This window comes from Drosophila montana, unplaced genomic scaffold, assembly GCF_035044405.1.
Source record: "Drosophila montana isolate Dmon_TW-CO22-7 unplaced genomic scaffold, ASM3504440v1 contig_3833_1, whole genome shotgun sequence".
Taxonomy (NCBI): Eukaryota; Metazoa; Arthropoda; class Insecta; order Diptera; family Drosophilidae; genus Drosophila; species Drosophila montana.
Genome location: NW_026998704.1, coordinates 2488469 through 2515417, shown reverse-complemented (window position 1 = coordinate 2515417; position 26949 = coordinate 2488469). Strand labels below are relative to the sequence as shown.

The following is a 26949-nucleotide window of genomic DNA, read 5'->3' as shown; positions in this document are numbered from 1 at the left end:
AATGTTGCCAGATATAGATGCCAAATTGATCAAGAGACCAAACAATGAACAAAGTGCTAAACCTTATGGAAATCGGATGAGTTTTGACCGAGCTTTGGTGGGTGAGAACCACCAAGCACGATTCTACGATTAATTAATGAAAAAAGTTTAATCATCTGAAGTCTAGTGGAGTATGACGGTAACCGCATGCAAGGATTCCAGTGTAAACCACGAATGACAAACAACAAGAATGGTTTCTGCACAGATTCAATTCAGCCTTAGTGAATGGAATATTGTAGCGACCAGTCACATGAGGCATACTCAAGAGTAGGTCGTACCAGAGATATAAAAAGGGTCTTCATCGTGTCCTGATAGTCAAACTTAATGAACCGCCAAAAACAATTTTGGCCCTATTGACCACGCTCGCAATATGAGAGTCGTATTTATGTTTATGATCAAGAATGTCACCTAGATCATTCACTTCTTTGAATCAAGCTATAAGCTAATATAAGTATAGTCAACGGAATGAAAATAATCTATTCCCTTTCAGTGTTCATATAACCCAAGATCATGTAGTTAGCCCGATTCCTACCAACTACTAAATAACAAAAGCATTTACCAATCAATCGATTCCATAAATGTAGTACTGTATTTGAAATATCTGCAACAATCTTTTTTCTCTCGAAAACTATCACAACAAATAAATTTGTATAAACGAAATCTGACCTTGAATTGAAATTGTAACTTCCCGTATAGCAAAAATCAAATTTTTTTATATTCAGCAGAAACCAATATCGTATCATATTTCACCATCATATTTCATTGATCAGATCCTTCGTTGGCATTTCAGTATTTGAACAGAAAACATCAATTTCCCAGAATTTTGCAGGCATCACTCGCAAAAATGTTTCCAGGTTCAATCATTCATTCGTAGACACTCAAAGCACATCAATATTTTCCCGCAGGGCTCAGCTTGACTTTCACTTCGCTGCAATTGGACATCCAACCAAACCGCCAATTAAATTGCACCAAAATACAACAAAGCAAACCACACTGCGGGACCTTCAGCCATTGGCTTTTGGCGTCCCATTGGCTCGCTTTGTAATTTTCTCCAATTCAATCTGCTTCATATATTTATTTGTTACACAATTCGACGCGCGGTCTACAAAAATCTTTGCAATTGCCAAACGCACAATAAATTATAACACATTTCCTCCGCAAGTTTTCCCCAATTGCCAAAAGAAAGAGAAATGAAAATAAATAATATGGGAAACCAAAGTTCTTGTAACTAACTAAAATAATCTAAATACAAATCTAATTCCCTCAGCTGGCGTTGAGTGAGCCCACAAATTGGACTGTCGGCTGGTGCCAAAGTCTTTTGCTGAACAAAAAAAAAGCTGAGACGCTTCGAGCAACAATAAAATCTCAAATATTGCCTACACATAAACAATTTATACGAAATGCTTGCAGGCACTCGATTAAATGCTTAATTAGTGCGAAAATGTAATTTACCTCTGAAGTACTTAAGACGGAATTTGCAAGACGTTGGCCAAATCTTAAATCAAATTAAATATTTTCAGCATCGTTTGCGCTTCTTAAATGAGATGAATTCCGTTTGACAAACTACACAAAGTTGAGTTAGCATATCAATTAGCTGAAATTTAATATTTGTAAACTTGGGAGTCAAGCATTAAAGAGATTTTAACATTTAGCCTACACACAAAATTATAACACAATTGAGCCAAAATAACGAGGTTAGGATTAAATCTTATTCAAAAATTTGTTAGCACATCAGAAGACTTCCACTGCAAAACTTAAAATAAATTGATAACATGTACAAAGTTGAACAAAAGTCAAATAAGTTGCAGCCCAACCAGGTATAAGCTGTTTACAAACAAATCCGGAACATCAAATTAATTTCTCGCCTCTGCTGCTTAATGAGAAAACAACCATAAATCAAAATCTTAAAGTCGCACACTTAAAGCTTAGCAATCCGCTTAAAAAGAGAGAAGTAGAAAATGCTAAGTAAACCCTCAAACCAATTGCTTTAAGTAACATGCTTTTGGTAACAACAACTATAACCTCAACCCTTACCATTACCCTTGGCTGAAAGCCAAGTTAAGCATTGGTGCTTTGCATTCGATCCGTCCGTCCCGCTGTGAATTTAATGTGCCACACTTCATTGCAGTTCGGCTGAAACGCAGCGTTACGATTTTTATGTTTATTCGAAAATGGCTCTGGCGCATTAGAGGCATAAAACAGGCAGTAGGCATTAGCCCAAATCCTTTAAGTACCAATAGACACCCACACACACACACACACTCACACATACGAACACACACCCACACACACACACACACAATGTGGCACATGCCACAACGTCAACACACTCTTTTGGGCGCGACGCTGTTTTATTAACGTGCACGTGCAGGGACCAGAATCAGGACGCGAACAAGCAACGAAAATACCAGCAGGACCTCCTCGAGTTTCCGGCGGTGCTGGCCATCAAAATCAACGTTTAATGTCCGTCTAATCGCTTTCGCATAAATTTGCGCGCGATTTTGCAATAAAGCTGGAAACCCAGTCTGCATGCTGCCTCCTGTCTGTTGGCCCCACCCGCTGTGGTGCCTGGGGGGTATATTGGCTCTAAATTTGATGTTAGTTTCATGGGCTTTACGCATGATTTGAGTTACCACTGGCCAAATTTAATTAAACCAAATGCCAAAAGCCAACACAATCAAAGCAGCAGCAGCAAAATCCAATGGATATCCAACCTTTTGCATGCGAACGAGAGCTGCTGACATTCCAATTAGAAAAGCAAATAAAGCAGACTTTAATTGAAAAATTGTCATCAGTACCCAGCTCCATTTCTACAGTACACAAGAAGACAACAAAAGGTCAAAATGGTGAGAAATATATGTGTAACTGGATTAGATTGCACAATTCATTAGCTTCTATTCAAGGCAAAGGACTAGCAAAATATTCAGTCAGTGCACACCCATCGAATCCACTCGCATATCAATTACTCAATTGTTCTAATCAAATTTTGTCAAAATAATCCAGTGAAACTAATTTCTTAAAGAAGAGGTATACAATTTAAATAGCAAGACATTCTAATAACATCTTATACCGATACTAAGCTAATGCTGATCGCATTACAAACAAATTGGGTGAACAAAATGATCAAATGGCAGGATTAGATAACTTATCAGAACACCAAGAAGTCTGCGGAGATACTTAACTAAATGCAGCATCCAAAAGATCATGACATTGTTTTTATATACTTGGAGAAGGTATTCTAATTTTGACATGAAATTTGTAACGTATAAATAAAGACAGCCCAAGAACAATTTTTTTATTTTTTATCAGTATCAAAAGCTGCGTCAATATGCCGATGACTGTCTGTTTCCATGCGAGTCTCTTGGTTTTTAAGGTATCGTCATGAAAATGTCCAATGGTTTTCCGGTTGCGGGCACTACTTATATCATATAGCTGCCACAGGAACGATCCGTCAAAAATAAGCCTCTTGTATGCACAAAATTTTTGTTTATGTAGATATCATGAACAAACTGAGCATTTTTGAGTTTCACTATGCCTTATTAGATATAAGCAACCTCTTATCCACAACGGACAACTATTTCAGCTGGCATAGGAACGATATTATTTAGTTGACATGGGAACAATCGGTCGCAAGCTCAGTTCTTTTATTGAAAACTTTATTTATAAAACTCTATAGTAAGAATCGGTCGTAAAGTGAATTTCTGTTTATTATGAGACATTCACCAAAAAAGACAGCCAAAATTCCACAAGAGTATTTAATCTTCTACCTGGCAGACTTACCTTTCATACTTGTTTTTTTTTCCCACGTACTATCTTATCTTACACCAGATTCATGGTTGCGTTGCTGCCGCAATTACGCACTGAATACTTGAAATAGTTGCTTTCAGTAAAACATCCGTATATTATTGATAGATAATATTTTGTGTTTGTCATTTCGAGAATGAGTCAAAATCGATAATAAGTTGCTTTCTTTTTTCTGAGTATATAACTATGAGAATAAACACTACATATTTTTGATTGGCAACAGCCAAACAGATGCTAACGTGACTGTCGATCTATAAGATCCCACATTAGTTGGGTGGAATGTATTTTACCAAAAAGAGATCAAGTTAAATAAAATATTGAATAATATTATTTAAACGCATTTAAGCAAAGGGGTCTATCAAAGTTATACTGATCTTGGGAATAACTTCTCTGGATATTCAATCTCTAAGCAGAAAAGTTGTTATTCTAGCTCAAAATTTGCCACATTTGCGAGAGTCATAGATCGCTTTGCTATCTCCGAATGCTTTTCTGTCTGTGCTGGAAGCAGAATATAAATAAAAAGCCGGTAAAGCTCGCCAGATACTCAGTTCCCCATCGACGCTTGCCGCGGTAACTCTATACGATTTTCGTCATGGTGCTGCTTACGATCGCCCTGCTGGGCGTGGCACTGGCGATATTTTATAACTTCTACCTTAATGTGTACAACTACTGGGATCGTCGGGGCGTACCCTTCGAGAGGCCCCTGCCGATATTGGGCAACATGAGGGGCATCGGCACGAGGTTGCATTTCCGCGATGTCAATCAGAGACTCTACGATCGCTTCAAGGGCAAGACGCCGATCATTGGCATGTTCATGTTCTTCAAGAGAGTCGCTGTAATTGTCGACCTGGATCTGATCAAGCAGGTGCTGATCAAGGACTTCAACACCTTTCAGGATCGCGGCGTTTTCAGCAATGTGCGCGATGAGCCGCTTACGGGACACCTATTTACGCTCGAGGGCGATGAATGGCGCTCCATGAGACACAAATTGACGCCCGTCTTCACCTCCGGCAAAATGAAGCACATGTTCGGCGTAGTCGTCGATGTGGGTCATCATCTGGCCGACACCATGGACAAAGCCGTAACTGCTGCTCGCGCCGACGGTGGCGATGTGGAGATCAAAGAGCTCTGTGCTCGCTTCACCACAGATGTCATTGGCACTTGCGCCTTTGGCCTCGAATGCAACAGCCTGGCCGATCCGCATGCCGAGTTCCGTGCCAAGGGTCGCATGCTGTTCGAAAAGCCGCGTCACCACCAGCTGGTGCAGGCCTTCATATTCACCAACTCGAAGCTATCAAAAAAACTGCACATGAAGGTGTTTCCCGATGATCTATCGAATTTCTTCATGGAGGCTGTGCGGACGACAGTCGATCATCGACTCAAGCACGGCATAAAGCGCAATGATTTCCTCGATCAGCTGATTGAGCTACGCGCTGAGAACGAGGAGGCGGCACGTCGTGGCAATGGCATCGATCTCTCTCAAGGTCTGACCATTGAGCAAATGGCCGCCCAGGCTTTCGTTTTCTTCATAGCCGGCTTTGAGACCTCCTCCAGCACAATGGCTTTCTGTCTATACGAACTGGCCCTGCAGCCGGATGTGCAGCAGCGCCTGAGGGAGGAGATCGAAACGGTGATCAAGGAGACGGCAGATGGACAGCTCACCTACGATGCCATTGGGCAGATGAGCTATTTGGAACAGGTGCTGGCAGGTAGGAAATGCAAATTCTCAATACATCTCCTTCTTTTATAACCTCTGAACTCTCCAAACAGAGACTCTGCGTAAGCATCCGATTCTGCCACATTTAATGCGACAAGCGAACCAGGATTACAAAGTGCCTGGCACAGACCTGGTCATTGAGCAGGACACATCCGTTATAATTCCTGTACATAGCATACACCACGACCCAGAAATTTATCCAAACCCCGAGCGTTTCGATCCATCGCGCTTCGAGCCCGATGCTATTAAGGCGCGACACCAATTCGCATATCTGCCATTTGGAGATGGACCCCGCAACTGCATCGGCGAGCGCTTTGGCAAAATGCAGGCCAAGATCGGCCTCATCTCCCTTCTACGTCGCTTTAAATTTGGTGTATCTAAGCGCACGGAGGTGCCGCTGATTTTTAATAACCGGAACTTTCCATTAGCCACAAAATATGGCATTCATCTTAAGGTTGAACGTGTTTAAGATATCAAACATGATTTATATATTGTACAGTAAAACTAAATTGGAATAACTTCTTTGACGATGGAAAGACTTACTATATTTGTGTAATTCTAGCATACAAATTAGCCGAGATATTACTAATTTTGTTGATGATAATGCAAAAAAGTATTATTGTATCTTAATGATTAGAAATAATAAACTACAAAGTTCCTTTGGAGGGCCTTAGATTTAACACACTAGATAATTAACTCAAGTAGGTTGTAAAGGCAACTGAATGTCGAGATACCAGGTAAGGGTCTGGAGTGAATATGTCTTAGTGAAAAGCCATATTGGCTAGTACTTCGTAAATTCTAATTTAAAGTCCAACCCAACAGTCTGCAATTCAATAAATGTTACTCACCTGGGCAAGGAGTTTGCGTTCCCAGCTCAAGAGCGCTACTCCCCTTCATAAGAGAGGTCGAGCAGCTCTTACGTTCCTTCATTATAATTGTTATTAATCTTCCCAGCTGTTTCCAACTCAACACTATTTGAACTAAAGACCATTCCTTAATCTGAAGAAAATAAAAATTTGTAAAATACTCATTATCTAGTCCGTATATAAATTATGTTTTATTAAAAAATAACACTCTCACTCTCATTTCATCCAAAGCTCCACAAAACCCACCTGTTATTTAACAAAAATCGTCCAAATACAACACAAATAAGCTCACCTTATTTCACAATTCGAAAAACCTAATTAAATTTTATTATGGTGAGCTTTAAAAAACAAACAGCCCAACGGAGATGAGACTATAAACATCAGACTATTAATAGAAAACATTCTGGACATGTTTATTTTTACGCTTTTATTTGAATATTCAAATCAAACGAATATTGCGCATTTTAGATGCTATGTACATACTCTCCATGCAAATCGACATATGTATATTCATAATTGACTATAGTACTTATTTGCGATTATAAAAAAAAATCCATGCAAACAAAGTAAAGCTCTTACTTTTGAAGAGGGTATTATAATTTTTTTATAAAATGTGTAACTCATAGAAGGAGACATTTTCATCATCATAAAATATATATATTGTCTGGATCAGTACCATAGTCCGAGTCGATATACCCATGCCCATTTGTCATCATATCGTAACATAGCATAGCTCCGACTTTCTGCTACTGGTGGCACATACATATGTATGTATTTGGGAACAGGACGGATCAGGCACTATATCATATGGCTGCCATTGGAACTATCTTAATTAAAGTTCTTGTATGAAATGTTGTTTGTTTTTCAAGAAAATGTTTAACAAACCCGACGCTTATTAGTTTTAATCAGCTCCTTATCTATGAGCCAAATCTTATCAAGATTCTATCACCTATATACTTTATAGATTAAATCGATCGAAAAATCAATTTTTGTGTGATATAATTTTCAGATGAAATATTTATATATACGATTTTTTCACCAAGCTAAACCATTAAGAGCTTCATTATTCTCCTCACATATCTGCGCATTTATTCAAGGGTATTAAATATTGACGTGCCGAACATAGCCTTCTTCTTAATTCAGACATTTTTGTTGTTTTAACCTAGTAAACCTAGTAAATAAGGAAAAATTTATATTTTTTTTGTGCATATATATGTATCAGGCAGAAGGGGAATTTCGGCCCCATTAAGGATACACATACATATTAACAATCTCAGAGATATTAAGTAGAAAGGTTTTCCAGATTAATACAGACGGACAGACAGACAATGGTTAGCCATGGCCTTGAGTCATTATGTTATAAGTACAGAGAGATCTTATTGGTCTAATTCCTCAATGGCACTTAGTATATACACACTTTGCAGGGCTATATTCCCACTAAGGCACTCTTGTGTTGGATTATTTTAATAACATAATTTAATAATTTAATAAACCAGAAATACAACTTCTGGCAACATCATAAATAATTAAACCAACAGCAATAATAATAATAATAACATAATCATAATTAAAATATTAATAAGAATCATTTAAAAACAATTACATACCTTGTTCTGTAAATATTACACACACATATGTTTATATATATGCATATAAGCTGTCAGCTGTCTGGCGATAAGAAAGAGAGCGAGAGCGCGGACGAGAGAGTACGCAAAAAGCTTTCACTATGCACTGCAAATGTTCGGCTGGCTTCTCAGTTGCAACGCGTTGATGGAATCATGTTGACGTTTCTTTTATTACTGGTCAGCGCCGGTGGCGTCATCTATGTCTGGTTGAATCAGCACTACACGTACTGGCGCCGACGCGGCGTGCCGGGGGAACGACCCGTTTTCCTGTTGGGTAACATGCGCGGCTTTGCGCGAAGTGTTCACTGGATGGACATTAACTGGCGCATCTATGACAAGTTTAGGGGACGGGAACGATTCTGCGGCTTTTACACGTTCCTTAGCAAGGCGTTTTTTGTGCTCGACTTGGAACTGATTAAGCGGATCATGATCAGCGATTTCAACAGCTTTGCGGATCGGGGACTCTTCCACAATGTGCGCGATGATCCACTCACTGGAAATTTGCTGTTTCTAGATGGCGAGCAGTGGCGCTGGCTACGCCAACACCTGACGCCTGTTTTTAGCTCCGGTAAGATGAAGTTTATGTTTCCCACAATGGTCCAAGTGGGCGAGCAGCTGGCGCTGAGCGCCGAGCAACAACTGGGCGAATTCGAAGCGAAGGATCTGTGCGCTCGCTTCACCACGGATGTCATTGGCAGCTGCGCCTTTGGTCTGGAGTGCAACAGTCTCGCCAATCCGGGATCGGAATTCCGCGAAATGGGTCGCTCGATAACGGAACGCCCGCTGCATCAGGGCATGGTACAGGCCTTTATGTTTGCTCAGCCGCAGCTGGCAAGGAAACTGCGCTTGCGTCTCTTTCGGCCGGAGGTGAGTCAGTTCTTCATGGACACTGTGCGTCAGACTATGGAGTACAGAAAACGCGAGCACGTCAAGCGCAACGATCTCATCCAGCTGCTCATAGAGCTGGGCGAGCGCACGGACGAAACGGAGGCAGCGCTGAGCTTCGAGCAGATTGCCGCACAAGCCTTGGTCTTCTTTCTGGCCGGCTTTGACACCTCCTCCACGACTATGTCTTTTTGCCTGTACGAGCTAGCGCTCAATCCTGCTGTGCAACAGCAGCTGCGCCAGGAAATACAAGGCACCTTGAAGCGTCACAAGCAACAGCTAAGCTACGAGTGCCTGCAGGAGATGACCTACCTCAACCAGGTGGTGGCAGAAACTCTGCGTAAATATCCCGTGCTGCCGCATCTGGTGCGCCGCACAACCAATGCATACAACGTGCCGGAGAGCAGCCTCGTGCTGGAGCCAGGCACGCGGGTTATGATACCCGTGCATAGTATTCACCACGATCCAGATATTTATCCCGATCCCGAAAGCTTTGATCCCTCACGCTTCGAGCCCGAAGCGATCCTCTCGCGTCATCAATTCGCCTATCTGCCGTTCGGGAATGGACCCCGGGCCTGCATAGGTGAGAGATTTGGCCTGATGCAGGTGAAGATTGGCATTGTAACACTCTTGCGCCATTATCAGTTTCGGAGCACTCAGAGAACTCAGATTCCTCTGAAATTTAGCAAAAAAAATTTTCTTATCGCTACGGAGTCTGGAATTCACCTCCAAATGGAGCGACTTGATGTCGACTCACCATAAAGTATGTTTCCGTTTAAATGTTAACCTTTTAAATGTTGCTTTAGGTCAGGTCCACAGATTGTCATCACTCGCAAGATAAACAAATCAATTGTCACAATGAAATATTTCATGCGAAACCAAAAATATACTACGCACTTTAAATAAATTCGATAAGCGAAAGCTTTTTAAAAGCTAGACGGCTGGAAGCTCAAATTCCTATTCCCTCTCTTCATTATTGTTCAGGCCGCGCTCTCTACTATTTGCTGAGAACAAATCAAATGTAAACAACAGTTGTTTACATGTATTAAAGAAATGTATTCGACGTTAGGATACCCTGTACCTTACCCTTTTAATTGAAATATATTTGGCGAATGTGCTTTTATGAATTTTAACAGTTGTCTACGTGTGTTAAAGGAATGTATTCGATGGTGGCATACCCTGTTCATTATATTATAGTATATAATTCTCTTATTTTATATTTCGCTGCGATATTTGGCGAATGTGCTTTTGTTGTTGTAAAATTATTGAGATATTTTTATATACTATATATTAATAATATTCAATTTCGTTTGGTACAACTTGTCGATCCTATATGAATGATAATGTTTAAGCACCCTCAAAAATATTGTCACACATTGGAAAATCTACACAATGACAATTTACTTAAATCGCAAATAAATTAAAACAAAAGTATTCTTAATTGACTATATTTTAAAATCATGTTTTGTTGTTTTGCTTACCCCATTAATCCGATAAATAAATTTTCTATAATTTAAGTATATGATAAGTTATCAGTGATAACACATATTATTTAAAAGTTGAGTAAGGTATTACGTTTTTTCCCCCGATATTGGTTGTATTAAAATATTTATCAAATACATCAAATTTTGAGAATCAACCTCTAACTAATAAAAAAACATAAAAATCCTATATATTAGTAAAATGCCATATAAGAAGGAAAACTGAATGTGGTTATAGGGTATCTAGCTTAACACCCTTTACCAGAGCATTTCTAATTATTTATACATAGTATGTACACACATGCTCCTAAAAAAAACGAATGAATTTAAAGAAAAATAGCCAAGCATTAGAAAGTAAGCTTTAAAAATGCAAAATACAACGGTAACTATAATGCATGGCATTAGCCTTATCGCCACCTGCCTTTTGTGCAATGCCGTTATCACAAAGTCATTATTCAAGTTCAGGGCTTGTGTCTCTCTCTCTCTCTCTCGCTGTTTCTCTCGCGCACTCACATAATGTGAGACATACAGAAAGCACGCGCCACTGGAAACACTGAGAACATGCGAATTGCCATCACATAGTTGATCACATAGTCCGTCAGTTCACCAATTAAACGAAGCTATCTTGACGAGTTGTTTACATTGAAATGCACTTTGAACCGCAGCTGATTAAGAACCGCTCCACAGACTCAGTCGGCGCAGATCAGTTGAAAGTGAAACGCGCGAAATGCTGGATGTAATTGCGCTGCTCTTAATTACACTGGCCGTCGGGTTCTGGTTTGTGCGCACGAGACTCAGCTACTGGGCGCGACGGAGCATCAGCCATGCGCGACCCACTTTTCCCATGGGCAACCTGCAGGGTTTTCGGAAGGACAAGCACTTCAAGGACATTCTGACGCCACTTTACGAGAGCTTCAAGCCCACCGGGGCGCCCTTTGCGGGCTTCTACTTTATGCTGCGACCGGTGGTGTTGGTGCTGGACCTGGACCTGGCCAAGGAAGTGCTCATCAGGGACTTTGCCAACTTTGAGGATCGCGGCTTGTACCACAATGAACGCGATGATCCACTCACAGGCCACCTGTTTCGAATAGATGGACCCAAGTGGCGACCGCTGCGCCAGAAGATGACGTCCACCTTTAGCTCCGGCAAGATGAAGTTCATGTTCCCCACGGTGTGCGCCGTGGGCGAGGAGCTAGCTCAGGTCTGCGCTGAACAGGCGCAGAATTCCATTTGTGGCATTCTGGAGATAAACGATCTGATGGCCAGATACACCTCGGATGTGATTGGGAGCTGTGTTTTTGGCTTGGACTGCAATGGACTGCGTAATCCGGAGGCCGAGTTCGCCGTAATGGGGCGACGCGCCTTCATAGAGCGACGCCACAACAAACTTATCGATGGCTTCATTGAGAGCTTTCCGAGTCTGGCACGCCGTCTGCGCCTATGCCAGATACACCAGGACATTACGGACTTTTACATGCGCATCGTGAGGGATACGGTCAAGGAGCGCGAGTCTAAGGGTATTGTGCGTAACGATTTCATTAATCTGCTCATCGAGATGAAGCAGCGCGGGGAGCTAACGCTGCCCGAAATGGCCGCACAGTCGTTCATATTCTTTGTCGCCGGCTTCGATACCTCAGCCTCGACCTTGGGATTCGCTCTCTACGAACTGGCCAAGCAGCCACAGCTCCAGCTTAAGCTTAGACAGGACATTGAGCAGGCGCTACAGGCGCATGGAGGACAATTTACGTACGAGTGCATGCAGGAGCTGCGCTACATGGAGCTGGTGATAGCAGGTCAGTGTACTAACAATAAGTAGGAGGTATTCATATATTTCGCGCACCGCCAACTAAGAACTTTTTATAGATGAACTTTTCACAATGTTCACTATTAAGTTCCTAACAAAAGATTATAAAGTGCTAAAGTTTAATTTAAAACACGAAACATTAGTTTTAAATCTAGCCTATAGAGTCATCAGTGAATATACATATATATATTTATATACATATATATATGCCTGATAATGATCATAATTATATTTTATTATGTTATAACTTTTATAACTTATATATTCTTTTAATACGTGGCTAGTCAATACCGGTTATTCACTTCCAAGTAACAGCTAATATGCTTAATTTTTTTTTTATTTTTAGTAGGAAACATATATAAGGAGATATTCTTAATTTTTTGAACTACCGAATATTCGATTTACCATCTTTAAGTAGTACGGAGGCAGACTTGTATATAAACATATATAAGCAGAAAGACAACAGAAAGATAGAGAGATAGTAAGAGCATGAACAGAGATTCACTTTGTTAGATTACAAACACTACTTGTTAATATAATACTCATAGTCAAAGCATTAAAATCTGGAATTGTTACTTGAATTCCTGAGAATCGCATAGAAGGGCTATATATAAACTTTGTCTGCACTTTGTATGAGATATATATTTATAATATTTTCCACTATACATAATTATAATTAGGCATATATGATATATGGCCAACATTTTTATAATTCTTATCTTAATCAGACATTAATTGAGCCTTAACTAAAATTTTTAGAGACGCTTCGCAAGTATCCCGTATTACCTCATCTGTCGCGTGTCTCTCGCAACTTTTATGCGGCCAAGGGCAATAAACACTTCTACATCGAGCCTGGCCAGATGGTTTTCGTACCAGTCTATGGCATACATCACGACCCAGAGCTATATCCGGAGCCTCACAAGTTTATTCCGGAGCGTTTTCTAGCCGACCAGATGGCACAGCGACACACCGCCTCCTGGCTGCCCTTTGGCGACGGACCCCGCAACTGCATCGGCATGCGCTTCGGCAAGATGCAGACGAGCGTTGCCCTCTTTTATCTGCTAAAGCGCTTTCAGTTCAGTGTCTGTCCGCGGACCGTGTCCAAAATTGATTTTGTCAATTCCAACATATTGCTATGTCCAGCCAATGGCATCTATTTGAAGGTTGAAGAGCTAAAGAAATAATAATACAATCACATTTATCAAATTGACATTATCCAATCTTATGTGCTTATATAAATAATTTAGTTGATAATAATAAGAGGCATATATTTATAAATAAGTTATCGTACTTACATATCTACAATTATATGGACTACTGCCCGATTTAAGCCCATTTTTGTAACTAGGGTTCATAACATTTTGTTCGACATAAAATTAATAAAACTAAAATTAATTAATTAAAAACATATAATAAGTTTTTTAAGCTTCATGTGTTTGCCTTTGTTAATATAAGTGGGTTTGCGGAATTCCGATTACTATTTTGGGTAGCTCAATGACTAAGCAATAGAAGTGGCATTCCATATATAACTAGTACGATAACCACCTGGGAACAACCATTTCGTTGTTCGGTGCAACATTGCGGCATATGATACTTTGGAATGAGATTTAGATTAGATAGTATGAAGCCAAAATTGAAACAATTTAAATAACTATGACCGATAAGCTCACCAATTAATGCGAATAATGAAAACATAAGAAAATTGATCTTTATTCGTTATATATCTACTATCATAATAAACATATCTAGGTTTATGAAGAGAGGCCTCTCTCTGTCATTCTGCTAAAACCCCACATTTAGCGGAAAGCTCTGCGAGAGCGAGCTTTGGACTATATATAGCGTGTGTTGGGCGTATCGTTAGCTCAGTTTGAAACGGCGTGTAAAATGTCGATTATTCTAGCGCTGGTCGGTATTATAATATCGCTGCTGTTTTATGCCGTACGGCATAGGCACAACTATTGGAATCGGCGTGGGATTCCACACGATGTGCCCATGTTCCCGAAGGGCAACATGGGCGACTGGCCGTCCAAGCGGCAAATAGGCGTTATCTTCAGGGATTACTATCTGAAGTACAAGAATGCAAATAGCCCCTTCGCGGGCTTCTATTTCTTTTTCACCAAGACCGTTGTGGTCACCGACATGGAGCTGGTGAAACGCGTCCTGATAAAGGATTTCAATAACTTTGAGAGTCGTGGCATATTCTACAATGAAATTGATGATCCCCTGTCGGCCACCCTGTTCAGCATTGAGGGTCAGAAGTGGCGGCAGCTACGGCACAAGCTGACGCCCACCTTCACATCGGGCAAGATGAAGAACATGCTGCCCATCGTTTTGCAAGTGGCTGAGGAAATGGCCAAGGTGTTTAAGGAGAAGGTGTCTGCGCCACAGGTGTTGGAGATTACCGATTTGGTGGGTCGCTATACGGCCGACGTGATTGGCACCGTCGCCTTTGGGCTCGACTGCAATAGTCAGCGCAATCCGGATGCGGAATTTGTCAGCATGGGCAAGCGAGCGGTTACGGAGCGACGCTATCGTGGCCTTCTTGATTTCTTCCTTTTCGGCTTTCCCAAGCTGTCGCGTCGCCTGCGTCTGAAGATGACAACTGAAGAGGTTGAGGAATTCTACCTGCGCATCGTTCGCGATACCATCGACTACCGCCTCAAGAGCAATGAGAACCGCGGCGATTTCATGGACATGCTCATCGAAATGTATAAGAAGCAGCAGGAGGGCAACACCGAGGAGGGTCTGACCTTCCAGGAGTTGGCTGCCCAGGCGTTTATATTCTTTGTGGCCGGCTTTGAGACCAGCTCCACAACCATGGGCTTTGCCCTGTACGAACTGGCCCAGCATCAGGACATCCAGGACAAGCTGAGAGCGGAAATAAACGAGGTGCTTGGCAATCACAACAATAAATACTCCTACGACAATGTTAAGCAAATGGAATATCTGGAGCAGGCTGTCATGGGTAACATATTCTACAGCCTGTTTGTATCTGCATTTCCCTAATTCTAAACTCAACATTTCAATATAGAAACTCTTCGCAAATATCCCGTGTTGGCCCATCTGACACGCAAGACCATCTCGGACTATTCGCCAGGAGATCCGAAACACTATATTGAGAAAGGCAGCGTCGTTGTGATACCCGCCCTCGGCATACACTACGATCCCGACATCTATCCCGAGCCAGAAAAGTTCAAGCCAGAGCGCTTCACGGAGGCAGAGATTTCGGCTCGACCAGCCTGCAGTTGGCTGCCCTTTGGCGACGGTCCCCGCAATTGCATTGGCTCCCGCTTCGGCCTCATGCAGACCTGTGTGGGCCTCGCCCATCTGATCAAGGACTTCAAGTTCAGTGTGGCGCCCGAGACCCAGATACCCATGAAGCTGGTCACCAAGAACATTCTTTTGACTTCTGAGAACGGCATTTATTTAAATGTTGAGAGGGTTTCCAAGTAATCACAAAATTGTTATGCTATCATGAATTAAACAGATGTATAACAGTTAGCCAGATAAGAAGTATACCCAAGAACACTTGAACTACACTTATCTAATCTAACTTTGATAAGTTAAGCAGCTAATCAATCGCTTTTACACCTATCTAAACTAATCTGTTGAACACATATTCCGGCACCCGAAATTGAATGAATTTTTATTATAATAGTTCAATACAAAGTATGTTAATGTTTTTATATTATACTAAAAACAGTTATTTGTTCATATATTAATTTTGATTTTGTTTGATGTTTGCCTTTATTACTAAAAAAATAAATATGAATTATAATATGTTCGATACATAAAACGTCCATATTGTATTTTAGCCACAAGACTTATAACGAATTGAGGGATATATATAATATTATATCGAATCGCGGTATAAAAAGAAGAATTTTATTTTCATAAAAGCTTAGTTTAGATCCTTCGTTTTTATACAGATCCAGCCATATCGGATCTGTGTAACATTTAAAAGCAGAAAGAATTTCCGGACAAAACTTCAGTATAAAAATAAAGTTATTGTTTTATTTGATATTTTGAAAAATAATACTTATTATTTGTTTTTTTATGGTCATTACATGTCCACATCAATTTTTATCATCTGTAGTCTTCAACTTCTTGGTTGATAGTCATTTTTATACCATTGTAAAGAATATGATAATTTTATAACGAAATGAAATGAAATGAAATATATTTTATTGATCAATCCACAGCCGAGCCGATATAGCAATGTCCGTCTATCTGATTCTATGCAGGGTAGCGCGTCTTTCTGTCCTGGCCATATCGGACCAATTTATCACATGGCTGCCATATAAATTATTAAAAATTAATTTATTTGATGATCAAAATTTTTGTTTATCAATACATCTTGACCAAGTCCGGCTATTATTTGTTTCCCTATGCTTCTTACATATAAACGTAATGTCATCAACATCTGACAAATATATAAAATAAAGACACACACAAATGGCGCAGAAGGCAACGGCGACCTTTTAATGTCCATTTAAGGCCATTTAACAAATTAAATAATTCATAATAAATAAAAATAATAAAAAGAAAACAGACAAATATATCATTTAGTTGCTTGAATAACGGTTGGTTCTGTTATTATTATTATTATTATTTTTTTTTAGGATTCTTGACCAAACCCAGCATTGATTAGTTTAATTGTGATAATACTTATTAAGATCTTTTTACTATATGGTAGCATGATACAATACAGCTTTACAGGAAAAATCAGATAAGAAATGTGTTTGTGTATGAATGTATTTTCGTGACACACAAACCGTCTTATGCCGAGCTTGAGTTGTAGAACAATTGCCAAGCGAAGGTTCAAAGCTTTGTCGTTCAACTCAATTTTGTGGACCTCCGCCTGGAAGCTTACGCATTTACTACCATTACTAGTTATACTTATGTAAAGACTCGCTACTCGAGTCCCAGGTAATACAACATTATGTACCAGAGAACTCTAGATGAACCCTGTGCCGCCTCGTGTGCCATTTGCTAATAAATTTTAATAGAGTCGCTTCAACATGTTTGCAATAAAGTAAATTTTAAGTAGAGGTCCTGACCTGCACCACGGGCCAGAGCAGGGCATATAAATGCCACAGAGCTTGATTATCTGCCACCCAGTTTAAAATATTTTGGCCAACTGACATGTTCGCCTCAACTTCGCTACTCGCGTGTGTCCTGATCGGATTATATCTATGGATAAGGCAGCGCCTATCCTACTTTGAACGTCGTGGCATTGCGCATGAAGCACCCCTGCCGCTGGTGGGAAATCTGTGGGGCTGGCGGGTAACCAGACACACCTCGGAAATAGTACAGAATCTCTATGTGAGGTACAAGCACTTGGGCCCACTCGTTGGATTTTACTTTCTTATGACGCCCGCCTATATTATTTCGGATATGGAGCTGCTAAAGCGGGTCTTCATCAAAGATTTTGCTAACTTTGACAGTCGAGGGCTGTTTTACAATGAGCGGGACGATCCCTTGTCCGCGCATCTCTTCGCCATCGATGGTCCCAAGTGGCACAGCCTGAGGCCGCGCATGACGCCCATATTCAGCAGTGCCAAGATGAAGCTTATGTTTCCATCAGTGTTACGAACAGCTCGGGAGCTGTCGCACGTGCTGCACGAGCGTTGCGCGGGAAAGGCTGCTCCCTTGGAGGTCACCAAGCTGCTGGCCTGCTACACAGCGGACACCATTGGCTCTGCCATTTTCGGGCTGGAGTGCAATAGTCTGCGCAATCCAAAGGCGCCCTTTGTGCAGATGGGCCTGAACGCGATGCTCAAGAAGCGCATCGATTACATATTCTGCCTGCTTTTCCCTGAGCTGAGCCTCAGATTGCACATCAAGCGCACGCCCGCCGACGTGGAGGCCTTCTACTTGGGCCTGGTCAAAGACACCATCAGCTACAGGGAGCAGCACAAGATTAGGCGCAACGACTTCGTTGATATCATGCTGGAAATGAAACAGAAATACGATTCGGGCAACACAGCCGAGGGTCTGACGGTCAATGAGATCGCCGCCCAGATGTACGTATTTCTGGTGGCGGGCTTTGAGACAACATCCACAGCTCTAACCCTAGCCTTGTACGAGCTGGCACGTCACGAACATATCCAATGCCTGCTCCGAGAGGAGATCGAGGAGGTCATCGCGAACTATGGGGAGAACGGAGAGCTAAACTACGAGGCCATGCAGAAAATGAAGTATTTGGAGCAGGTCATATCGGGTAAACAGAACTAACAGATCCCAGATTAAAAGAAAGTATATTTGTTTCTCCTATTCAACTATCTCTCAGAAACTCTGCGAATGTATCCCGTCGCCACAGAGCACATGCGTCGTGCCAATGCGCATTTTGAGGTGCCAGATCATCCGAAACATTACATACCAGCTGGATCGCATCTGATTATACCTGTCTATTCTATACATCATGATCCGGAATATTATCCGGAGCCGGAGAAGTTTCTGCCCGAACGTTTCACGGAGGAGGCCATACAGAAGCGGCCCAGCTGCGCCTTTCTACCCTTCGGTCTGGGTCCCCGCATCTGCATTGGCATGCGCTTTGGCCGTATCAAGCTGGCCGTGGGTCTAATTGCATTAATACGTAATTTTCGATTTGCCTTTGCGCCCACCACCCCACAGACCATGCAATTCGAGAAGCATTCGTTTCTACTACACACAAAAGGTTTCCAGCTGCACGTGGAGCCGCTCGGCTAGAAGCTAAATACATAGATATCGCAGACTAAATTTAGCTTGTTATCAGATTAATTTTGTGACTATTAATACAATTGGCACGGTTTTCAATTCTTACTCATTCATAATAAATGTTCGTTTATATTTGTATTATTGTATATTTTACAATGATAAGAACAAACCAAGCCCCAAAAACGAAGGCAGAGACACAAGCACAAAACTGGTTTGCAATTTATGTTTATGTATAGTAAATTCACATATACAAGCTAAAGTGACGCAATGTTCTCGAGTTTAAGTTAATTATTTGTTATTCCAACCAGAGAGATAGGGAGAGAGATAGGGAGAGCGAGAGAGAGAGAGAGAGAGAGAGAGGGCGGGGGAGAGAGAGAGAACAGCTTTGAAAGCTTAACAATTAAATATTTACCCATGCCTCCATTCACATTCAGTGCATGAGTGAACTTTAGATACGCAAAGCCCACTGGCTCTGTAATAACAAATAATTTGTGATTATACAATAAAAATTATGCTTATAAAAAAATTACATAAACTTGAAAAATTTTACAAATACAATTTAAATTAGAATTACAATTTGATCTGTTTAAAATTCAACCATTTCCAAATAATCTCACAAATGATGTGTGTCTTTTCCCGTACGCACAATATAATTACGTATTTACACAAAGCAAAAGAATAAATATTAATATTGTGTTTAAAGTGTGTTTCTTTAAACTAGGCTTTAACACGCTCTACCTTCAGGTAAATTCCAGACTCGCTAGCTATCAAGAAGCTCTCCTTGTGATTTTTAATGGGTATAATTGTCTTATCGCACACCGAAAACTTAAAGTTTTTGATAAGCATGGCAAGACCAACGCGAACCTGCATTTCGCCAAATCTCATTCCAATGCAATTACGCGGTCCATCTCCAAAGGGAAGCCATTCCACCGAGTCCCGGTTCTTAACTCGTTCGGCCTTAAAATTATCTGGATTAAATCGATTTGGTTCTGGATAGAACCTTTCATCACGGTGCATAGCGCCACAAGGTATCAGCACTGGCATTCCCTTCTTGATCACATAGTTCGGATATCCAGGCACGGCAAAGTCCTCTAGGCATTCGCGGTTAAGGACTGGAAGAACCGTGTATAGCCGCAGGGTTTCTGGGAATAAATAACTAGTCAATGTTAAGAGTATTAAATGGTTTATTGGATCGCTTACCCGATATGACCTGGTTCAAATACTCCATTTCCTTGATACATTCATAAGTTAGCTCTCCATTGTACCTAGCTAGTACCTCATTGCAATCCTCCCGCAACCGCTTTTGTATGTCCTCGTTTTGAGCCAATTCAAATAGAGCAAATCCCAAGGTGGTAGAAGATGTTTCAAATCCAGCGGCGAAGAAGACGAAAGCCTGGGCAGCGATTTCTTCAATCGTAAGACTCATGCTCTCGCCCGTCTCGGACTTCATCAATTGATTGTTTTTCAAGTCAATCAATTGATCCATGAAATCGTTTCGTCGAACATTGTTTTCCTCTCTGTAGGCAATAGTTTCTCTTACAATGCGCATAAAGAACTTTTCAATTTTCTCTGGTGTCATCTTCAAATGAATGCGTCTTGAAAAGTTGGGAAAACTGTTGAGAAAAGCAATTCCCAAGGGCCCATGACGATGATCGGTTAAAGCCTTACGACCCATGACACGGAATTCCGCATCCGGATCCTTGAGACTACTGCACTCAATGCCAAATGCGCAAGTGCCGATAACATCTGTGGTGAATCGAGCCATAAGTTCCTTAACCTCAATAATGGAAGACTTGGCTGTCATATCTCCGAAGACGTCTACGAACTCGCGACCAATTTTTACAATCGTAGGAAACATGAACTTCATTTTGCCGGACGTGAAGGTTGAAGATAGCTTATTTCTCATAGATCTCCACTTGTGGCCATCGAGCAAGAAGAGCTGACCAGACAGCGGATCATCCTCGGGGTTGTGAAAGAAACCTCTATCCGTGAACTTGTTGAAATCCTTGATCAGGATATGCTTTACCAAGAAAGGCTCCAAGATGAATGCGGCTGGACGTTGGAACCAGTAGAAACCGGCAAATGGTCCCGTTCCTCTGAACTTGTTATAATAATGAATCCAAATTTCTGGAAATGCTCGCTTAGTGCGGACGCCCGTAAGGTTGCCCATAAGAATATTGGGCTCCTCGCATGGAATGCCCAAGTTTTGCCAATGCTGCATATTACGACGCAATCTCAAAAAGAGATAGCCTATCAGGGCTAGCACCGCAGTGAGCAATAAGGTGCCGACTCCCATGGCGACCAGCAACTATTTCTATGATTCAGATAGAGATACACGGCCGCGATGTAAGTGAACTTTGGCAGAGTACTGAGCGCCACTTTGATCGGGTCTGGCTATTTAATGCCCAGTCGAAGCTTTCGCAGTCAGTATGACTATAGATGTTCTCTGAAGCGCTGTGCCGCGAAAAAAATAAACAATTTCCTTCGTGAGTGCCAGATAAGAGCTTTTTGGAAGTGGGTAGTTAGCTGTGACAGTTGTACTCTATCAAAACAAGTTCTTCAGTATTATGAAATATATATTTTGTGGTATTAAATTCTATATGCGAATTAAATTATTTAACCAAATTATTCTGATGACATTTTTCTCTTTAATATATAAATATATTAAATAGTTAAGACGCCGGCTAAACAAAAAATTGCATTTCGATCATGGTTCGAGTTTCACCCATTGACTATCGCATTTTTCTTAATTTTTAATATACCTGGTATAAATAATAACTAGGTTGATTAAATTATAATTATAAATAAGTTTGTAAGCGAACAACTCAACTGTCCTCCTCACTAGGAGTTATCCTGTACCCAGTTTAGATTTATATGTATGTATGTCCACTGTATGGCTGCCTGTATTAAGTCTCTCTTGCACTCTCTCTCTTTTTGTTTCTCTTTCTCTCACTCTCAAGGTGAAAAACAATATAGCCATATAACTGTGCTTTGTAAACGTGGCAGCGTGAGCCTGAGTGGCTTAAGTGTCAAAACTTCGGACAAATTAGCGAGAGATCGCCAGTTCGGGATCCAGCAACAATTGTCATATTAAATATTAATAACAATAATATTAAAGCAATAGAACCTGGATAAAAAAATAAAAGTAAAAAAAAATAAATAAGATTTATGTAAATAAGCCACGTAGTTTCCAGTTAAAATCAAGCAGTGTATTTTATTTTGAGCTATGAACTTGACCAAATACCTAGTTCTATTAAAATTCCAGGACAGCACACGAATAATTCTAATCTCATATCGGGTCCTTTGCATCAATCAAATGTACATTTGATAAGAACTATGATATGTTATCATGTGAGTTCTTAAACTCGCTCTACCTTTAGGTATATTCCTGACTCACTGGCTATCAAGAAGCTCTCCTTGTGATTTTTAATGGGTATAATTGTCTTATCGCACACCGAAAATTTAAAGTTTTTGATAAGCATGGCAAGACCAATGCGTGCCTGCATTTCGCCAAATCTCATTCCAATGCAATTACGCGGCCCATCACCGAAGGGGAGCCATTCCACCGAGTCCCGGTTCTTAACTCGTTCGGCCTTAAAATTATCTGGATTAAATCGATTTGGTTCAGGATAGAACCTTTCATCACGGTGCATAGCGCCGCAAGGTATCAGCACTGGCATTCCCTTCTTGATCACATAGTTCGGATATCCAGGCACGGCAAAGTCCTCTAGGCATTCGCGGTTAAGGACTGGAAGAACCGTGTATAGCCGCAGGGTTTCTGGGAATAAATAACTAGTCAATGTTAAGAGTATTAAATGGTTTATTGGATCGCTTACCCGATATGACCTGGTTCAAATACTCCATTTCCTTGATACATTCATAAGTTAGCTCTCCATTGTACCTAGCTAGTACCTCATTGCAATCCTCCCGCAACCGCTTTTGTATGTCCTCGTTTTGAGCCAATTCAAATAGAGCAAATCCCAAGGTGGTGGAAGAGGTTTCAAATCCAGCGGCGAAGAAGACGAAAGCCTGGGCAGCGATTTCTTCAATCGTAAGACTCATGCTCTCGCCCGTCTCGGACTTCATCAATTGATTGTTTTTCAAGTCAATCAATTGATCCATGAAATCGTTTCGTCGAACATTGTTTTCCTCTCTGTAGGCAATAGTTTCTCTTACAATGCGCATAAAGAACTTTTCAATGTGCTCTGGAGTCATCTTCAAATGAATGCGTCTTGAAAAGTTGGGAAAACTGTTGAGAAAAGCCATTCCTAAGGCCCCATGGCGTTGATCGGTTAAAGCCTTACGACCCATGACACGGAATTCCGCATCCGGATCCTTGAGACTGCTGCACTCAATGCCAAATGCGCAAGTGCCGATAACATCTGTGGTGAATCGAGCCATAAGTTCCTTAACCTCAATAATGGAAGACTTGGCTGTCATATCTCCGAAGACGTCTACGAACTCGCGACCAATTTTTACAATCGTAGGAAACATGAACTTCATTTTGCCGGACGTGAAGGTTGAAGATAGCTTATTTCTCATAGATCTCCACTTGTGGCCATCGAGCAAGAAGAGCTGACCAGACAGCGGATCATCCTCGGGGTTGTGAAAGAAACCTCTATCCGTGAACTTGTTGAAATCCTTGATCAGGATATGCTTTACCAAGAAAGGCTCCAAGATGAATGCGGCTGGACGTTGGAACCAGTAGAATCCGGCAAATGGTCCCGTTCCTCTGAACTTGTTATAATAATCAACCCAAATATCTGGAAATGCTCGCTTAGTGCGGACGCCCGTAAGGTTGCCCATCAGAATATTGGGCTCATCGCATAGAATGCCCAAGTTTTGCCAATGCTGCAAATTTCGACGCATTCGCAAGAAAAGATAGCCTAGCAGGGCTATCACCGCCGTTAATAATAAACTGCCGATGCCCATGGTAATCAGAAATAACTTATGCTAAAGCAAGTGAAAGTAACAAGTCTTGCGATTTAAACAAACTTCAGCGGAACACTAAGAGCCACTTCGGCGGTGCGTGCCTTATAAAGCCGAAATGACAGTTGAGCTTTAACGGACCCACTCTCTGGTTAATTTGTTGGCTATTTTCCACTCTTGGTATTGTTAAAATATGCTCATGCCCCTTATCGATTGAATTTTTTGAGCTTTTGCAGACTTTTGTCGCTAGCCACTTAAATATATTTTGAAGTCTGCAACGCAATCTAGAGTTCATATAGCACTTGCCGGGAGGAAGGTTTACTCATCACGTCCTCAATAAATATTCATAAAGATCCTTCAAAATAGTTTTTAGCCCGAAACTAATATCAGCAAGTCTATGACCCCCCTTTAAGCCAAAGAGGGGTGGATTTTGTAAACATTTTGAATCCCCTTCCAAACTAATTTGAGCAAAGAGCTTGAAAAAGAGTTTGACAGCGATCGGATGGTAAGCAAAAAAAGTGTCAAACAAGAGATTTTCGCGCTTTTTCCACACTTGGCGGTGAAATTTGTCGAAATCCTGTCTTTGCGTGCACCTTAACACTTTAGGTAACTACAATACTACTTTAAGCTTCCCAAGTCTCACAGTTTGGTCTATGCGTAGATCACCAATCAATCAGTCAGTCGGGATAAACTTATTATAACATATGAGGTTGATATTAGTGGGAATAGGAATTTCCACCAATGGGATTAATCAAACTAGCTTAAGCAGAAAAGTGGGTAGCATAAAATTATGGTTTAAAGTATGAAATCAATTAAACTAAGTTTTCATCGAACAGTTTTGATTTAATTATAATTAATACTATTAATATTAATAAATTATCACTATATATTATTATTGATAATAATTATAAGTATGATTTATTTATGTTACATAATATAAAATAAATAATAATAATAATTTATTCATACTAAATAATGAATAATTATCAGAAGGCCTCCAATTCCGTTGAATTAGCATTGTCTTAAGGACAGTACTTTTAACAATTCCGGAATATCGACAATCGATGGGGCTGTATCAATCATACATTTTAGAAGAGGGTATAACCCTGAACCCATTGAAAATGGGTAAAAATGGGTATTATGTATTTGTGCAAATGTATGTAACAGGCAGAAGGAAGCATCTCCGACCCCATAAAGTATATATATTCTTGATCAGCATCAATAGCCGAGTCGATCTAGCCATATCCGTCTGTCTGTCCGTCCGTCCGTCCGTCTGTCCGTCAGTTCGTCCGTCCGTATGTATGAACGCAAGGATCTCAGAACCTATAAGAGCTAGAGACTGAAATTTTAGCTGTAGGCCCTCCTAGTCCCCGCGCTGATCGAGTTTGTTTCCGATATTCGATAACTTGCCCCGTTTCCAAGTAATCGATTCAAATCGATATCGAAATCCTGTTTTTTGTGCAATTTCGGCTAATAATATGAGCTAGAGTTACCAAACTTGACATGTAGCTTCTAGAATAGTTTATATATATCAAGTATCTTTCATTTTTACCTATCGCCTGTTGGAAGAAGAGGGTTCAGGGTAGTCGGGAGCTCCCGACTAGAACCTCTTACTTGCTAAAACTTAGTACTTAGCCAACTCTGAAACGCAAATTGTTACATTCGAGTAAAGGTGACGAAGACTACAGAATGATGACCTTAAGAATACCCGGCAATACTATTAAAATATTTGTGTATCCTTTATTCTTGATATTATATAGAACAATATTTCATATACTCCATGGTTGCTGATAATAATAAACTAATAGTATCAGAGATAGGACCAACCCCTGTGTCATTGTGAAAAATATTACAATTAATATATATGTATCTCAGTTCCTTGCGTTCATTTCCGCAGTCGCTTGGCAAAATTAACGATCACATCTAAAAGGCTTTGAAATAATTTGGCTCATTGGGTGACGATTCCGTAAGGAAGGTAAATTTTAACCATTCACAGACAAGCAAAACTTTTTAAATGTGAGTATGTTAGTATATCTGTATATTATTTTTCAAAGCTTTGGAAAGCTCTAAATGCAATAAAACTGAGAAGACTCCATCCGAAAAATGATCTACAGAAATAAACAGATTAAATAAAGCATATTGCCGAAAATAATTCCAGTCACAGTCGCCAATGGACTCAAAATGCAAACTATTCTAGTTAGCGCTTGTTATACCCTGGACCCATTGAAAATGAATAAAAAAGATTATATATTGATTTTGTAACAGTTTATTATTTTGTCATACTTACGATTTTAAGACTTGGCTATTGAGGAATACCTCCATAAATATAAGAGCTATATACACCATAAAAAAATGGTATGTAGGCTTTCCTATAAAATGAAGATAACGAACATTACACTTGTAGGATATCTGCCCTACTTCCCCTAAGTGAAAATATTTCACAAAACAAAACTAGAGCATTGTGATGTGGTATATACGCATTGTAGAACGCTATTTATGTCCTCAGACTGGGCCATATTAAATGATTTGAAGAATTCAAAACGCAGTACTTTAAACCAAATTAATAATTGAATGTGGGTAACAGGGTATCTTGACTTTGAGCACACTCGACTAGACATCTTCTATTTATTCTGTCTGGAGCTAAGCTATTCTGTCCCGCGAAGACACTGACAACGTCTGCGATAATGTTGTTATTTAAGCCGAAGCTTTTTCACTCACAAAGATATGTTTCAATTGAGGTGTGTTGAAAATCGTCATATTTACTTACCGGTGGTCCGGCAACGCTACTGTTTGCTTTCTGTCGCATTTTAGTTTAACTTTTAATTAGATTTCAAGTGCGGGTATTGGTAGAAACAATAACTACAATATAAGCAAACAGCAATTGAACAGCTTTCTTTGTTTTTTGTTGTTATATATTTGTTTAAATACCCTGTACGCAAACCAAATGGAAAAAAGGGACATTTAAGTTATCTGCAGGGGTACGCAACAGGTATAATAAAAAATCAAGACTGCGAGTTGAGTTGATATAAATGAGTGCGTTGACCTCTATATAAGCTAGAGATTCAAATATCTAAACTTATATTCTGGTATGTCACAAGTA

The 26949-nt window shown here is 40.4% G+C and overlaps 6 protein-coding genes and 2 long non-coding RNA genes across 8 annotated transcripts; 5 read left to right on the top strand and 3 right to left on the bottom strand.

The window, feature by feature from the left end:
* Positions 1-711: 711 nt before the first annotated feature.
* On the top strand, positions 712-1486 carry LOC135437962 (uncharacterized). Its single transcript, XR_010437777.1, has 2 exons — positions 712-1263; positions 1307-1486. It is a non-coding gene; the product is annotated as an uncharacterized LOC135437962 (long non-coding RNA).
* Positions 1487-4391: 2905 nt separating this feature from the next.
* On the top strand, positions 4392-6584 carry LOC135437954 (probable cytochrome P450 6a14). Its single transcript, XM_064696068.1, has 2 exons — positions 4392-5552; positions 5614-6584. The coding sequence occupies exons 1-2, from the start codon at positions 4436-4438 to the stop codon at positions 6027-6029; spliced, it is 1533 nt and encodes a 510-aa protein (XP_064552138.1). The 5' UTR covers positions 4392-4435; the 3' UTR covers positions 6030-6584.
* Positions 6585-8193: 1609 nt separating this feature from the next.
* LOC135437852 (uncharacterized) lies at positions 8194-13452 on the top strand. The gene is made up of 4 exons (XM_064695927.1): positions 8194-9696; positions 11000-11014; positions 11092-12210; positions 12981-13452. The coding sequence occupies exons 1-4, from the start codon at positions 8205-8207 to the stop codon at positions 13403-13405; spliced, it is 3051 nt and encodes a 1016-aa protein (XP_064551997.1). The 5' UTR covers positions 8194-8204; the 3' UTR covers positions 13406-13452.
* Positions 13453-14083: 631 nt separating this feature from the next.
* Positions 14084-15943, top strand: LOC135437957 (probable cytochrome P450 6a23). The gene is made up of 2 exons (XM_064696072.1): positions 14084-15186; positions 15253-15943. Exons 1-2 carry the CDS (start codon positions 14106-14108, stop codon positions 15672-15674), a joined length of 1503 nt encoding a protein of 500 aa, XP_064552142.1. The 5' UTR covers positions 14084-14105; the 3' UTR covers positions 15675-15943.
* Positions 15944-17366: 1423 nt separating this feature from the next.
* On the top strand, positions 17367-19016 carry LOC135437851 (probable cytochrome P450 6a23). The gene is made up of 2 exons (XM_064695926.1): positions 17367-18444; positions 18514-19016. Exons 1-2 carry the CDS (start codon positions 17367-17369, stop codon positions 18930-18932), a joined length of 1497 nt encoding a protein of 498 aa, XP_064551996.1. The 3' UTR covers positions 18933-19016.
* On the bottom strand, positions 19013-21303 carry LOC135437955 (probable cytochrome P450 6a21). Its single transcript, XM_064696069.1, has 2 exons — positions 20121-21303; positions 19013-20062 (listed from the first exon to the last, which is right to left on the bottom strand). Exons 1-2 carry the CDS (start codon positions 21214-21216, stop codon positions 19638-19640), a joined length of 1521 nt encoding a protein of 506 aa, XP_064552139.1. The 5' UTR covers positions 21217-21303; the 3' UTR covers positions 19013-19637.
* Positions 21304-22114: 811 nt separating this feature from the next.
* LOC135437956 (probable cytochrome P450 6a21) lies at positions 22115-23867 on the bottom strand. Its single transcript, XM_064696071.1, has 2 exons — positions 22757-23867; positions 22115-22698 (listed from the first exon to the last, which is right to left on the bottom strand). The coding sequence occupies exons 1-2, from the start codon at positions 23850-23852 to the stop codon at positions 22280-22282; spliced, it is 1515 nt and encodes a 504-aa protein (XP_064552141.1). The 5' UTR covers positions 23853-23867; the 3' UTR covers positions 22115-22279.
* A 2003-nt stretch (positions 23868-25870) lies between these two features.
* On the bottom strand, positions 25871-26740 carry LOC135437964 (uncharacterized). Its single transcript, XR_010437781.1, has 3 exons — positions 26617-26740; positions 26137-26218; positions 25871-26063 (listed from the first exon to the last, which is right to left on the bottom strand). It is a non-coding gene; the product is annotated as an uncharacterized LOC135437964 (long non-coding RNA).
* Between the last annotated feature and the right edge of the window lie 209 nt (positions 26741-26949).

Coding starts and splice junctions, on each gene's coding strand:
- LOC135437955 (XM_064696069.1), bottom strand. CDS start 21,216: ATGGGAGTCGGCACCTTATTGCTCACTGCGGTGCTAGCCCTGATAGGC. Junction 20,063..20,120: donor TTTGAACCAGGTCATATCGG/GTAAGCGATCCA, acceptor ATTTATTCCCAG/AAACCCTGCGGCTATACACG.
- LOC135437954 (XM_064696068.1), top strand. CDS start 4,436: ATGGTGCTGCTTACGATCGCCCTGCTGGGCGTGGCACTGGCGATATTT. Junction 5,553..5,613: donor TTTGGAACAGGTGCTGGCAG/GTAGGAAATGCA, acceptor CTCTCCAAACAG/AGACTCTGCGTAAGCATCCG.
- LOC135437956 (XM_064696071.1), bottom strand. CDS start 23,852: ATGGGCATCGGCAGTTTATTATTAACGGCGGTGATAGCCCTGCTAGGC. Junction 22,699..22,756: donor TTTGAACCAGGTCATATCGG/GTAAGCGATCCA, acceptor ATTTATTCCCAG/AAACCCTGCGGCTATACACG.
- LOC135437957 (XM_064696072.1), top strand. CDS start 14,106: ATGTCGATTATTCTAGCGCTGGTCGGTATTATAATATCGCTGCTGTTT. Junction 15,187..15,252: donor TCTGGAGCAGGCTGTCATGG/GTAACATATTCT, acceptor ATTTCAATATAG/AAACTCTTCGCAAATATCCC.
- LOC135437852 (XM_064695927.1), top strand. CDS start 8,205: ATGTTGACGTTTCTTTTATTACTGGTCAGCGCCGGTGGCGTCATCTAT. Junction 12,211..12,980: donor CATGGAGCTGGTGATAGCAG/GTCAGTGTACTA, acceptor TAAAATTTTTAG/AGACGCTTCGCAAGTATCCC.
- LOC135437851 (XM_064695926.1), top strand. CDS start 17,367: ATGTTCGCCTCAACTTCGCTACTCGCGTGTGTCCTGATCGGATTATAT. Junction 18,445..18,513: donor TTTGGAGCAGGTCATATCGG/GTAAACAGAACT, acceptor ACTATCTCTCAG/AAACTCTGCGAATGTATCCC.